This window comes from Puma concolor, chromosome B3 (assembly GCF_028749965.1).
Source record: "Puma concolor isolate L17-30 chromosome B3, mPumCon1.1.hap2, whole genome shotgun sequence".
Classification (NCBI taxonomy): domain Eukaryota; kingdom Metazoa; phylum Chordata; class Mammalia; order Carnivora; family Felidae; genus Puma; species Puma concolor.
The window spans coordinates 102211803-102226851 of record NC_141672.1 but is presented as its reverse complement, the minus strand read 5'-3'; the positions used below and the strand labels follow the sequence as shown (position 1 = coordinate 102226851).

General features: G+C 42.9%; 1 protein-coding gene across 2 annotated transcripts in view; it reads right to left on the bottom strand.

The window, feature by feature from the left end:
• Positions 1–15049, bottom strand: part of LOC112856506 (myocardial zonula adherens protein) — a 122563-nt gene that overhangs the window by 62050 nt on the left and 45464 nt on the right. For both annotated transcript variants that reach the window (XM_086710786.1, XM_025920090.2), the window contains exon 10: positions 13838–13943. In XM_086710786.1, coding sequence (XP_086566912.1) covers positions 13838–13943 — 106 coding nt within the window. The remainder of the gene's footprint in view (positions 1–13837; positions 13944–15049) is intronic.

Below are 15049 nucleotides of genomic sequence, written 5' to 3'. Positions count from 1 at the left end.
TGCTGTAGTGAAAGGACTCCTACCGATTTCTTTCAAAAACAGCTTGCGTGTCAGCTGGAACACAGTGAAACTGTACAAAATTTTATAAGATCCTGTTATGGATTCAGAGCAACCCTGAAAGTTGCGAGGCTTCTCAGCTTCCTGATTTTTTTTTCTTGTTAGTGACAGACATGCAGGTCACAGGTCATTTCGTGTTAATGTCAGAATACAATACAGCCCTATAATCAGAATTACGTGAATAGTACCCGATTGTGCAAAACTCATGAAACGTAACTCACTATTGAGGCAGAGGATGCGAAGAGAAATTAACGAATGTAAGAAATGCAGCAGCAAATACATACTAAATAGTAGGCAGCGCTCAGTATGTTTTTTCAAGAAACTGTGTTGTAGGGTGTTGTGTTTTACCAGCTGGCAAATGACAATATATGTGTATCTGGAAAATGCCTTAAATGAAACAGTAAACATACACCAAAAAGGAGCACAATACTAGAAGGTATGTTAAAACTGATGATCACACTGAATCACATCAACATCAGGCAAGGAAAAGGGAATTAGATTTTTTTTTTCAATCCAAACTAAGTTTTAACCAGTCATTTTCTTGGAAATTTGTTTACTTTCATTTTCATTCAAATTTTAGGAATAACCAGTTAAGGCCCACAGGCACATTTATTCAAAATCAGGGTGTGAGAGCTGTGTGTGTGCGTGCGCGTGTATTGTGAAACTTGACCACACGTTAATAAATAAAGCTCCCAACCTCTATCACCAACAACTCCAATTTGTTACTCTTTCCCATGGACCCTCATTTCAAAAGACTGCTTTGAACTGCATTTATGAAGAAAAAAATCATTTTCCCATTGAAAAACATACCAAAGATGACGAACTTCCATTTAAAGCCTCTCATCAAAACGCGACAACCAGGGTTATGAATTCTAGGTAAAAGCAGTAAGATACTTTATTATGAGTCCTTGTAGACTTCTCAGCGGCTGTGAGAGTATTTGAAAAATCCACAAGAAAATAGTTTGAAGATTCCCATTATCATTTTCAACCCCCCTTAGAGACCCAGTGCATCAGTTAACCGACCAGGGCAAACATGGATCATTTGGATAGCCAAGAATCTTCTAGGGCTCACTTCTGGATTTAGTGTCCTTTTGCCTCCTCTTGTCCTGACAGGTCCTTGTTTTCCAACCAAACTCAGTGTTCCCCTCTGTGATCTAGAAAATAATTGTTTTCCTCAGCCTTACCAAAATAGGAATCCTGCCTGATGTCCATGTATTTGCCCCCCCCCCATGAAAAATGAGAATAATTGACACTCTATACTCTTCCTCTGAAAAGGTTTTTCATAGTTGCTACGGCTGCTCTTAATTCTATTTCAGAAGTCTTGTAACACTGTAATTTCATAGTTATTGTATTTTTGAAGTGCATTCTCCTTGATAAAAACCACCACAGTAAGAATTTAAAAAATAATAAAGTTACCCTGTTTTCCAAAAAAAATAATAATCATAAAGCGCAGGGAAATATGACAAGATTGGAATCTGCCCTACACTAATGCAACATAAAAGAACCGTTTAAAAAGGACAAGGAAAATGGTGCATTATCTCATTTTGGGGGGGAGTGAAGGGAATGAATTAAGGCCACAACAAAACGAAACTGAAAAATTGCTAAATGAAGCTCTGAGTGGGGAAAATGAAAAATCAATGAAGGAACGGAGGGGAAAAAAGGTCCATTTTTCATCTTCATGATGCTTGATTGGGTTTGTAGAAATTCATTTCCAATTAATGTGTCTTGTGGCATTCAGCCAGGCTAGATATGAACAGGGCACATATTTTAATCAATTTTTTTCTATTAAGTTTGAAGTAATATATAATAATAGAACTATACCATTCAAAAGGATCAGTTGAAACTGGCTTCTGAGGTAAAATAATCTAATTTGGTTTGATTCCTATCTTATAAGTAAAGACAACCCAACTTCTCTTTCAGGAGAGGAATAGCACCCTGATTCTCTCAGGTGCCTAAACATGGTGGGCTACATAAACATCAGGGAAGGATGAATCAACTGGTTTTCCGACCTGAGGGAGAATAATGGACCACTGGGAAGGAAGGCCTAGGGGTGTCCTGGGTACCAGGGTTATTGCTGGGTTCACTTATTATTCTCAGAAACAACCCTAGGAGCGGTTATCCACTACAGAGGAGGAAACGGAGGTTCCTAGAGTTTTATTACCCATCATTCCCTCAGCAGTCCCCTCTGATCACCTCCGTTTCAGGCTCAGTGTTAGATGCTGGGAGCATAGCAGTCAGCTAGAAAGATCTGACCTTCACCTTCATAGGCCACCTGTCCTGGTGAGGAAGGCAAGCAGTAAGCAGAAAATGAAACTCGCAAGCAAGTACAATAAAGGGAGGAACACAGTGATGTCATACCCCCTAGACAGGATGCACCTGCCGACTGCAGATGGGGTGAGGGAAGGGGTCAGACCTGGGGGCTGAAGAGGGTGGCCAGCTCACCCCTCCTTGCCTGGGACTGCCCAGGCTTTAGCACTGGGAGTCTCATGTGCTTGGAGCATTCTCATTCGCTGGCAAACCAGGACAGCTGGTCCCCCAAGACTGGATGCTGGCAGGGCTGAATCTAAGCTCATATCTCTCTGATTTCAAGGCTCTAGCTCCTTCTCTCCGCACAGTAAAGTTCAGAGGTCTGCTTCCACCCCCCCTATGATGACAACCCATCACTGCAATGCTGCCTGGAAATTAGGCAAGGCTGGGAAGACTGTTGACAGGTAGTTTCTTTCACAAAGTATTTGCTGGGACCTTACGTCTTTAGGCTGTTCTTTTTCCCTCTGACTTTAGAGGAAGAAAGTGGAATGGAGAGGTGGGGAAGCGGGCACTCTAAGCTTCTCTACCCCCATGCTTTCCTCGAGAGATGCAGACCCTACACAGAACAGGTATATCTAGGGAGAAACTTGTTTCAGTCTAATGTAGTGAGATGATGCATATGGAGGCATCCAGCTCCACATATGGTACACAGCTGGTGCTTTAAAAATGTTAGTTTTTAAAGTGTCCCTAAAGCTCAAGTGTTCTGGAGTACAGACCCTCACCTGCACGGGCCAGGGTTCTCCTGGGAGCCTCCTAGCTGCCCTTCCTGCTTCTCTCCTCTCCTATTCGCCCAGCACCTCCTGCCAGAGGCATCTGTGGTCAGATCCGACCAGGCAAAGGGCATCACTGAGGAATCAGGAGTAGGGTAACACAGGATATTTTCTCAGCTTGGTGCTGAGTGGGTGCTCACCCACAACTGCTCACCCACAACTTATTATCACTCCCCACGGCAATCCAGTCAAACTGGATTAATAGCTCTCTGAACCCACCCTACATTTTTTCTGGTCTCCGTGTTTTTGTTTTCTTTTGTTGTCACCGTTGTTATTTATTCTGTATTTTGTCTGTCATGTCCTTTGCCACCCATTCAATCCCTGCCCAGAAAAATCCAATCCACCCGGCAAGACCTGGTCAAATATCACCTCCTCCCTAAGGCCTCTTTACCCATACCCGCAACAGTGAACATTTATGGGCTCTGTGCTAAGCCCTTAGCATGCATTTCATCAATCAGTCCTACAACAGCCTCCAAAGAAGGTACTATTATGATTGTACTCATTTTGTTTGTGAGGAAACTGAATGCTGGAGAATAAGTAACTTGTTCAAGATAAAAAGCCGAGCCAAGAAAGGAGTAGGATGCAAAGCCAGGTTCAATTTACTCAAAGCCCATGAACTTAATCACTACTGTCTCCAGATTCTGTGTCACCAGCACACAGCTCATACCCCTGGTTAATACCTGTAATATTCTGCCTTGAGTTCTAACAAGTTTTAGGGTCAACCAGAAAGTCTTTTGAGGGCAAGAACTCGTCCACTTTTGCATTTTGTTCCTAAAAGACACTTCTAAAATGTTGACTAACCCATCAGGGCAGAAGAACAGGAATATTTAAAGACAGTGGCACAAGGAAAACAAATCCAGGGTGATAAAGAGGTCATGAAAAAATCAGTGGGGCAAAGATGGACTATTCAATGAGTGCTGTTAGAGAAACAACCTTCCCGTGAGAAAAAAAAAAAAAAACCACAAAAAAAAAACCCCACAAAAACAAAAACAAAACAAAAAAAATGGATTCCTATTCACAGTATATAGACAAAAATAAATTCCACATGGATTATTCTTTATTTGTTCAACAAGTATTTATTGAGCACCTACTATATGCCAGTGACTGTTGCAGATGTTAGGAGCACAGCCAAGAACAAAACAGAGAAAAACCACTGCCCTCATGGAGCTTACATTCTAGTGAAGGAAAACAGACAATAAGTAAGCAAAATAGGTAAGTGTAGTATATATAATAGGATAAGTGCTACAGAGAAAGAGTAAAGAAGAAGATAAAGGGTATGAGTGTGGGAGGCTGTAATTAAAGATAAAAAACAAAACTTTCATAAAAGTATTACACAAATAACCTTACAGGAGACAAACAAGACACACAAACAGCACCAAAGGATGGATACATTTATACCAAAATTTAAAACGTGTACATTTTACAAGATACCATAACGAAACGAACAAAAACATTGAGTGGGAGAAGACAATAGCATGCAAACACATTTTGACAAACGATCGACGTTGGCAGGATCCACAGTTCCGACAGATCAGCAGGAGACAAGACAGCCAAACAGGAAAGGGAGCAAAGGATATGAACAGCCAGTTCACAAAGGCGGAAGCCTGAATGCTCAACGAGCTAATGAGAAGATGCTCAGCCGCACCTGTAGTGATGAGTGGTCTTGGGCTGAAGCAAATGAAAGTTAAAGGAGATACTGTTTCACAAATGGCTACATTTATAGTCCAACCATGCCAAGAGGTGGTGAGGATGTGGGGAAATCCACCCCCCAGGTGGGTGGAAGTCCCTCTCTGGGGACCAAGTGACTCCAACTATGTTCCGGAAGTACAGAAGCAAAGAGACGTGCTTGGCATTGTTTGTAAAAGAGCAGAAATTTGGAAACAAGCTAAGTATCGATAGGACACATGACAATACATTCACACAATGAAATATTACAGAGCCATAAAAATAAATAATTTATATTTATCTGTAACATCAGAAACAGGAATGTAATTGGGGGAAAAGTTGAATAAGAGGTACAATAAAATCTACTTATCTATTATAAATAAAAATGCACATCCCTTTGTAAACACCGAAGTTAGGCTAAATACTGATGACAAATACATATGTATGTAGTAAAAGCATCAGAACATGCCCTGGATGGAGAACAAATTGCTTCTGAAGAGGGAGAGAGTAGAGAAGATGGAAAAAGATCAGAGGAATAAAAAGACAATTCTTTGTCTGTAATGTTTTCTAGGACTTGGAAGAAACCTGAAATATGCCAAAATGTTAACACTCAATTCTAGAGGACAATACATGGGTCTTTGTTTCTAGCATTCTCTATGATTTTCCATATTTACAATTTTTTCAATTAAAAAAAAGAAGCAAAGAAAAAACAAGTGAAAGAATGCACACTGGCTTTGGAGCCAAAGGTCTTGCTGTGGCCCCAGGAGCACCATCATTTGCTGAGAGACCACCTGTTACTTTTCTTTAAGTTTTAGTTTTCTGGGATTAAAAAAAAAAATTGTGCTAATAATATGCCCCGTAGAGGATTCGTGTGGGAATGTTAGGCCTAGATGCATGGGTTTGAGATGTGAGAAACATTCCGTAGCTGGTAGTTACTTAGAACAAGAGTGTAGCTGTACAAACTACAGGCAGAACGTGGGCACCCAGGACCCTGAGAAATATTTTACAGCCAATTAGAAACAATCTCAAGAAAGAGAAAGTGAATTCAATGACATTTGCAAACAAAAGAACCTTCTCCCTCAAAAGAACAATTTGTATCGTAAATATATTAATGAGCACACGTCATAAAATGAACCTGCAATATTTCCATAATGCACAGAAAAAAACAAGTCTCACACACGTGGTGAGCTTCCTGGTACCTTCTAAAACCTTCACATTTTAGTGTATCCAAGATTTCAAAATAAAGAAGTGAATAATATGTTGAACATGAGAATTTGAAACATTTTTAGTTACTATAAATGAATCCTGCCTCAAACTTCAGAGTGGCACCTCTTTTGGGTGGGGTTGTGAGTGGCCAAGAGACAAAACCCTAGCCCTAGAATCCACGGCTTCCTTCCCATGCACTGCCTACTTGCTAAAGTGGGGCAAAAGCATCTGAATGAGACACAAAGACAAATATTAACAGGAAACCCACTTTGCCAGGGAGAAGTCAGAGCAGAGAACCACCCAACATGGAAGGGACACCCAGCCCCTTAGAGAAGTCAGCCCCGTCCACTAGCTTATTAGGCTAACACCACCCACTATTACTCCTACTGCTGCTACCACTACGCGTATTCAGGAACACTGTTAAGTTTTGATGACATCCCAGCACCTGTGGCTTGTCTCAAGGAGATCGCTATAAAAATAAAGCAGCTGTGCAATATATTTCACTTTAATGTATTTCAGTCAAATAGATGTCTCTTTTCCTCAGATACACTTCTCCTTCTCATGAAGTTAGTTGAAGTGTCTACTCAGGTAGATTGCCCATGGGGATAAAAAGCAGACCATACCTGGCTTAAGCAAAAAGAATACTAAGTTGACTCGCGCTTTTGATCTCCATTCAGGAAGGACATCCTCAGGGCCACCTCCCACATGCAAATATAATCAAACTACACTTCTTCAGTATTATCTGGACTGTGATCTGGAGGGGAGCATTTCCTTCCTGGAACACGGGAGGAGTTCTTCAAGCCTGCTTCCCAGCTCCTTAGCAGGTGTGCTTGGCCGCTTTTCTGTAGGTAAGGCTTCATTTTCCGAGATCTGAGAACCAGCCTCCACCTGACACTTCCTGAATTATAGTTTAGTACTATTTTTCATTGCAGTTCTTTCTTTGATGTCTAGGAACCCACGTTTCTAAAAATATTCTTTGAGTTCTCTTGTCTCTGCAGTGTGAGGCTGGACAGGTTGAGGTGACAATGTGTGGTGTTTTCACAAATGAGAGCCCTACGTGGTCAATTTTTCCTTCCACATCATGTCCTTCCTGTTTTGTTCGTCGGGCTCATCACCAATACATGCCACCTCTTCCCAGCCGAGAAAGTACAAGATTCTTCTAATCACGAACAATAAACACAATCGCTTCCAACCCAGGCTACCATTTTATCATCTTCCAAAGAACCGGAGACTAAATCTGGAGAAGAGCTCGTGTGACATGATCTGGAAACAGTTCAATTGAGTGGATTAGTGGACTCAGTGCTGTGGCTCCTTTACCCTGCCCCCATGTGGCTACATTATCACTGATGGGAAGTACTCTGAATCACTTCAACACAGGGCATTTGGCAACAATGTACTTTTGTGTTATGCATTTCAGCATAGCACATGATAGTTTTAAAGTGCTAACAAATGGCTGAACCATTTAAAATGGAAGATTCTTAGGATGGGGAGAGCTAAATTTTTAAAAATTATTTTGTATATAAATACTCTCCTCCAAGGACAGGCGGCTGAGATGGAACGCAGCACAGAGCACAGAAGAAGACAGAAGCAAATCCAGAAGATTCCATTTGGCTCAGAAGACTCCCAAAGAGGAAAGGGCAGCTTTGTGCATTAGTCAAGAAATCACCTCAGCTACTTTTGCTTTTAATTGATTTAGTTTGACTTTGGGTATACACAGCAGGAGTCCATTCACCAGGAATAATAACAATAGCAGCTAGTATTTATTGGGTATTTCCTATGTTCCAATCAGTATGTTATAAAGTATTTTATGTACATCATCTCATTTAACTCTTACAAAAAATCATTTTGGATACTGTTATTAACCCCATTTTACAAACAAGAAAACTCTTTGAAGGGTCCCCAACTAGTAAATGCAGGTCTGATTCAAAAGTCCTTGCTCATCTCCATTTTCTATGCTACCTTTCATTTTTACCCATAAAGGTCTCTCACTGCACTTCTTCCTCAGTCTCTAACTGCAGGGGGTGCCTGTGAATTCAGGGCCTAGGTGGCAAGTTACATGGACTTGAAAAAAAGACAATGCGAAAAAGCCCTGCTTTTGCTGACTGGCTCAAGAGCCAAAAACCCAAAACCCAGACCTCAACTCTCTGAAGAGTTCCTCGCCATCTATTCTCCCTGACCCAGGTTGTTTCACCCCAAAAAGTGTTGCATTGGGGCACCTGGGCGGCTCAGTTGGTTAAGCATCCGACTTCGGCTCAGGTCAGGATCTCGTAGTTCGTGAGTTCCAGCCCCACGTTGGGCTCTGTGCTGACAACTCAGAGCCTGGAGCCTGCTTCGGATTCTAGGTCTCCCTCGCTCTCTGCCCCTTCCCAACCCTCCCTCTCTCTCTCTCTCTCTGACACACACACACACACACACACACACACACACACACACACACACACACACAAATAAATGAAAATTAAAAAAAATTTTTTAAACTGTTGAATTATGACATTAATTCTCCAAAAAATCTAAGGGATGATAATTAAATACTTTCATTTCATAGGAATTGCAAAAATGTTCTGCTTTGTTTTGCACTTGAGAAGCAGTCACTATGAATACATTATTTCAACAAGGTATTGTGTTCTAAGAGGTACACTGTGACCAAGTGTAAGGTCTTCTGGTCAGAAGCAGGGTGAGGCCAGACACCTGAACGCACAAGCACAGAGGGAAGAGGATCCCTGAGAACCATTTCTGGTCTCTTTGTTAGTGGTAGGTTCTCAGCTTCCGAGGACAGTAGGTGGACTGGATTTTGTCCCTTTAAGACTAGTATCTATTTAATAAGTAGGCCTCATCCATCTACCTTAATAACACCTTCTCTTCAGATGCACCTGGAGAGCCTCTGGAAAGTTTTTTACCTGGACACCACCAGGCCAGTACAGCACTCAGAGTGAGCTGTCAAAGAATCCTCTCCTAATGGGGCTGGCAAAGAGCACTAGATCCCCTGACAAGACCAGAAGATCATACATTCGGACAAGCTCTCCGGTGTCCGTGCTTGTGGTCTCTGCTCACTGGTCTCCTTGGCTCTCTTCCCTTCAGCCCTTCCTACTCCAGTCCAAGTTCACTACCAGCTTTGCATCTCGGGTACAACAGCTTCTGAGGGAAGCTGGCTCAATCTATTAACACGTGGAAATGAAAAATTCACAGCACTGGGGCAACTTGGTGGCTCAGTCAGTTGAGCATCCAACTTTGGCTCAGGTCATGATCTCACGGTTCATGGGTTCGAGCCCCTCATCAGACTCTGTGCTGAGAGCTCAGAGCCTGGTGCCTGCTTCAGAGCCTGTCTCCCTCTCTCTCTGCCCCTCCCCTTGCTCATGCTCTTTCTCTCTCTTTCTCAAAAACAAACATTAAAAAAAAAAAGAAAAAAAAAATTCAGAGCACCGGTTCTGAATGCCGGCTGCACACTGGAATCTCGTGTAGCTTGAAAAACCAAAATCCTTGCAATACCCAGTGCCTTCTTCCCACCTCCGTCTGCCAGGTTTGGCCATGTTGTAAAGCCCCCCAAATGATTCTAATGTGCAGCCTGGGCGGAGAAGCACTAGTAAGAAAATCATTCCTTCTACCTTTGCACTCATTAAACATCTAAATCATAGAGGGGGACAAGCGGGGAGTGGAACTGCTTTCCGCAAAAGAGAAGTATAAAGAAAGAATGCATCCTCTGCACAGGAAAGGAAACCTAGACGCTTCCCATTGGAAGAACCATTTCACCCATCACAATGGCAGTGGGAAATGAGAAGGAGGCGATAAAATGAAAGAAGCTATTTATTAAACTACTAAGTAGTCACCTGAATAATATCATGGCCTATTGGCAAAAATGTAAGCCTCCCCCACCCCCTTTTTGAGGACAAACAAGAATTTGTTCTTTCCTCCAGGCAATTTCCCCCTTGGCAAGAAAGCCACTTTGCTTGGCTGGGGACCTCCTTGGTGTGAGCAGGTAAAGAGGGGTGAATGATCCTGCTGACTGAGGAGCTCACACATAAACATGTCCAGGCTTCACAGCTCTGGCCTCAGGCTCCGCCCAGCCTTCTGCTCCCCACCCCCATCTCCTGGTTCCTTTAAAGGCAAGCTAAAGAATGCAGATGGAGTCAAGACACAGAACCTAACCCCAACAAGGCTTTTTCAACAGAACAAAGAAGCCCAAAGGCAAGGATTCTGGAAGGCAGGTAACACCAGATGGGAAGACCCAGGAGGGCAGTACCACAGGTGCACTGACCCCACCCTGCACCCAGCTCCCCCGCACAAAGAAAGTGCTGGTGCTTAGCTAGTGAACAGACAGACCACTCAATTTCCCTACAAGTGCTATTTTTTTTTCCAGTCTCTCCATATTTTCCAGCAAACCCTTAAAGTCTAAAAGGGTCGTATACGGGCTTATTTTGTTTTTAACTTTTTTGTCAGAGCCAGAACCAGTAAGAAGAATTAGTGATGGGAGCAAGGGAGCCAATCCCTGACATCCACCACAAAAGGAGACTTAATTCGGTATTAAGATCTAGCCTAGTGGGGGTATCTGGTGCCACACTTATCACAACACTTTGCACAAATCTAGCCTAGTGGGGGTATCTGCTGCCACACTTATGATAACACTTTGCACTGAATGTGACCCCATAAGATATATACAACATTTGATTTCACAAGGGCCCATCCTGCCCGACCTGCAGTCAGCCCATCTTATATGCACAAGTCCTCACTGACATATACTGTCCCACACAGTGAAAAACAAGTCCTTATCAAGCCAAGGATGGCTTAGTTTTTATTTTTTTATTATTGTTATTATTATTATTAAATTCTATTCTACTCAGGTTGAAGGAAATAAATACATGGCTTAATATTTAAGGATTCCAAAAACCTCCATAATAATACCTTTTTCAGTTTTAAGCTGAAAAAAAGAAGCCCATCTCAGTAAACTAAGCTTTTTCAGCTTAGTTTTGCAGCTAAAATGATGCCAGCAATGGACAGAGACTGAGTCCCCACCCTTGGGAAACGTGAGGCTATCACATGGCTAAGCTTTCAGGCTTCATGTGAGGGAAGCAAAACTGTCCCTAACATCTGCCACACATAAAGTTTGCCTCTACTTCTAGGTCAAGTTTGTCTCGATATCTAGAGAGCTGGGGTTCACAGATATAAACTTCTCAAGTCAGAGGTTATGAATTTGTGATTTTGCTTTTATGCAACGTAATGAGGAGATGATAATAACAGCCCAGTAAACAATAAAGCATTCTTTTTTTTTTTTTAACGTTTATTTATTTTTGGGACAGAGAGAGACAGAGCATGAACGGGGGAGGGGCAGAGAGAGAGGGAGACACAGAATCGGAAACAGGCTCCAGGCTCTGAGCCATCAGCCCAGAGCCCAACGCGGGGCTCGAACTCACGGACCGTGAGATCGTGACCTGGCTGAAGTCGGACGCTTAACCGACTGCGCCACCCAGGCGCCCCAATAAAGCATTCTTTATATAAGGAGCTTCTAGCTCAACTCCTAGATCACTAGGAATGCACTCGTGAGGAAGGGCTAAATACCCTCCCAAGACAGCCAGTACTGGAATGTTTTCTTTATGTGAAACGAAAAGCTGAAGTTTGTCTCTTTGCAAGTGCCACCCAGTGGTTCTGGCCTGGCCTTGCATTGCAGTATTATTTAAGAATACACTCTCTCATCTCCATGGCTGTTTTCTAAGATGTGAATTCAGCTCTCATGCCGCTCCTTGGCCATCTCTTCCCCCAGCCCTCAGCCATGCCCTGAATCACAGCAGCTGTCAACTCCTTTCTTTCCCCCTGCTCTTCTAAATGTGCTCCTCTGTCGATGTCCCTCTTTCATGTTTCTAACTTAAAAAAAAAATGTATTCACATCAACGGCTGCAGCAACTGATATTTTAAACCATCCTTTTGTTGTGTAAGTTAACATGGAATACTGGGCAAACACATTAATTCTTAGCATCTGATTTAGATAGTAGTTTAAAGTTAGAATAAAAAAATCTCTTTTCTTTCCAGTCTCCATGCACTGTTGAAACCCAGCTGTCCCCTAGGTGGTGCTCACTCTGATGGTGCCACCCTAAATGTCAGCGTGTGATTTCATTCTGACGACTGCATCTTCTACACCACATCATCGGGACTTAGAGAAGTCTATCTGGGAGATAGTAAGTCACAGGTAGAGAAGCAAGGCATGGAAAGTGATCTTTATACACCAACCTATTTTCATATATCGATTTTCCCCTACTCCCTTCAAAGCGGTATGCCTGTTATATTCCAGAAGTTAGAAAACAGAATCCTAAACTACTTGACTGTGTCTCTTTAAGAAGTATCTCTGATTTTGGGACTGATCTTAAACCCTTACAGAGAATAACTGAAAAGAAGCCAACTAGTATGAGGTTTGATTCACTGGTTTCCTAATACATGAAAACAATGCAAAGTTGAGAGAAATGCAGTCCTCTACCGTCAAAGAGCCCCATGGAAACAGGGCCAGCCTTGCCCCAGACATCTTGCATGTGAAATTCAGAAGCAGAAAGCTATGATCTGACATCCATGGTTCCCCAAGTGCTTTTCTCACAACTGCTCCAGCCTGCCTGTGCTATGGGAGTGCACAGGGACTCCTCCTTCCACTATTCTGCTCCCTGAGGCTTGCAGATGAGCCAATATAAGGCACACAGGACTTAACGCAGTATGAATGGATTCCTTGTTTAGGCAACAGATTTCACCTAATGTATACATTTATCCTTCAAGAGAACAAAGTAGCCCTCCACATCTTCACAGTTCCCTGACCCTAACCTCACTCCACCAGTATCACCAACAGTTTACAGATTAATGAAATAGATATACTTTTAGTATCTTTGTCGTGTGTGTGGTTTTTACTAGAAGTAGACATGCTTTTAATTTTCATGATTCATTAATAAAATAGATAACTTTTCAGAGTAGTGTTTAATATAAGGAAAACGTGGGGTTTTTTTTTTTTCAGTTTTTCCAATGCCAACCAATTGTTTAATTAAACTAAAAGCCTTTTCTTTTCTTTGCAAGATAGAGAATCAGATTTCAGGGAATTCTTATAAGTCTGTTAGTACTAACTGTTCCTTTTTTCTATCCAATTTATTAATTCAGCAAGAAAGATACAATAACATGAGATTAGCTATACCACAGCTTGGGCTTTCCTCTATCGAGCACCACCAGAGAAAGAAAGAGATTTTAGTAACACAATTAAAATAATCTGTTTTCCTCCTGCAGAAATATTGATGTTCAACTTACCTGTTTTTTTTTTTTTTTTTCCGTTTAGAAAAACAGACAAGCAAGCTATGTCCAGCATATAGTCTGATATCCCACAGACAGATGGAGAGAGAAGAGATAGAGAAGACACTGAGGGAAGAAGGGAGAGGAGGAAGGAGGAGATGGAGAGGGGAGGGGAGAGAAAGGACACCTGTCCACAGAGGAAGGAAAGATGGAGTGGTCGCTGGGAGAGAGGCAGCCAGGTACAAAGAAGTGCAGAGACCTGACTAAAGGAAACTTTTCCTGTCACACCCTTGGGTCCCCGGGCTGCAGGTGCCCATTTGGGGAACTGCTGCCCTCTGAAACTGAGTGACCTTACGACTGTGCTTCCCAGTCTTCTTAACTAAACCCTCTGATCTGATTAGAAAGATAATCACCAGCCTGCAGGGGGACATATGAGGAAATTTTCCTCTGGGCCACGAAGACAGTGGCCTGAGCACATTCACTTGTGAGCCACACAAAACTGAGCTGAGAGTCAGATCCAGATCCAGGGCCGAAGTGTCCCCGTAACAGACAGTAATCCTGGCCCGTGACCTTTCACAGCAGCTTACCTCCTCAACCATCTGTTTGACTTTCTTCTGCTGGCAATGCACCATGTCGTCTAGGTGTCTGATCCGTTCCCGGAGGCTGGCAGATGCCTCCTCCAGCTGCTGATACCTGACCGAAAGAGAGCAAAGAGGCACGGAGTCCTAAACCAAAGCAGCAACACCAGCAAGGAGAGTCACCACCCAGGGAACACTGGCAGAACAAGAACGAGAACTCCATCATGCATCGTGTCTCCTGGGGATGAACGAGGGCTTGACTACCCTGCTACAGGAGGAACCATGGGACTCTTTCTCAAGCTCCCACTTGCAAGTTTTACCTTGTTTAAGGACAGTGACTCTACTTTCCAGGGACTAAAACAGATATTTTTTTTGCACCACTTACAGAATGAGGGGCTCTCTGTTCTGGAACTAATACAATATTGGAAGATCCAATAAAATGCCTTGATTCAGACAACGGAGGAGGAGAGGAGTCTAGTATGCAGAACACAATATCTGAAATCAAGTGGCCGAATCCTGGGAAGCCTGGAATTGTAGTCTTCCACACATCATTTATTTTGGGAAAATGGGGAACATGTTGAAGGACTTTCTCTGCATCAAAACAGATTGGGCTGCATCATAAAACATTTCATAGTTTTGTTTTAAAACAGCACAAACTGGGGCGCCTGGGTGGCTCAGTCGGTTAAGCATCTGACTCCTGGTTTCGACTCAGGTCATGATCTCGCAGTTTGCGGGTCTGGGTCCTGTGTCGGGCTCTGAGCTGACAGTGTAGAGCCTGCTTGGGATTCTCTCTCCCTCCTCTGCCCCTTCCCTACTTGCTTTCTCTCTCTCTCAAAAATAAAGTTTAAAATAAATAAATAAATAAATAAATAAATAACCAGCACAAACTATCTTCTGACTTTGCTCCATTCAATGAAACCAGAGGAACCAGCAGGCAGACACCTCAGTTCTTCGGGGCCACTGGAATGGAGCACTGGACAAAGGGTCTGGTGGGGTTTGCTGACCACTACAGCACTCTGCCGGGTCCCTCCTCAGCACTACGTTCAAATCTACAGCAGAGTGCAAACTGTGAAGTTGCCAAGAGGCAAGAAAACAGATGTTTTTTGGCGTGTACCATATGGCAGGCAGCATGCCCACCGGCTCCCTCACTATTAATGACCCCATAAGATGGGCACTGCCATAGTCACCGCAACCCCCTCCCCTTTAAAAAGAATTCTCAGT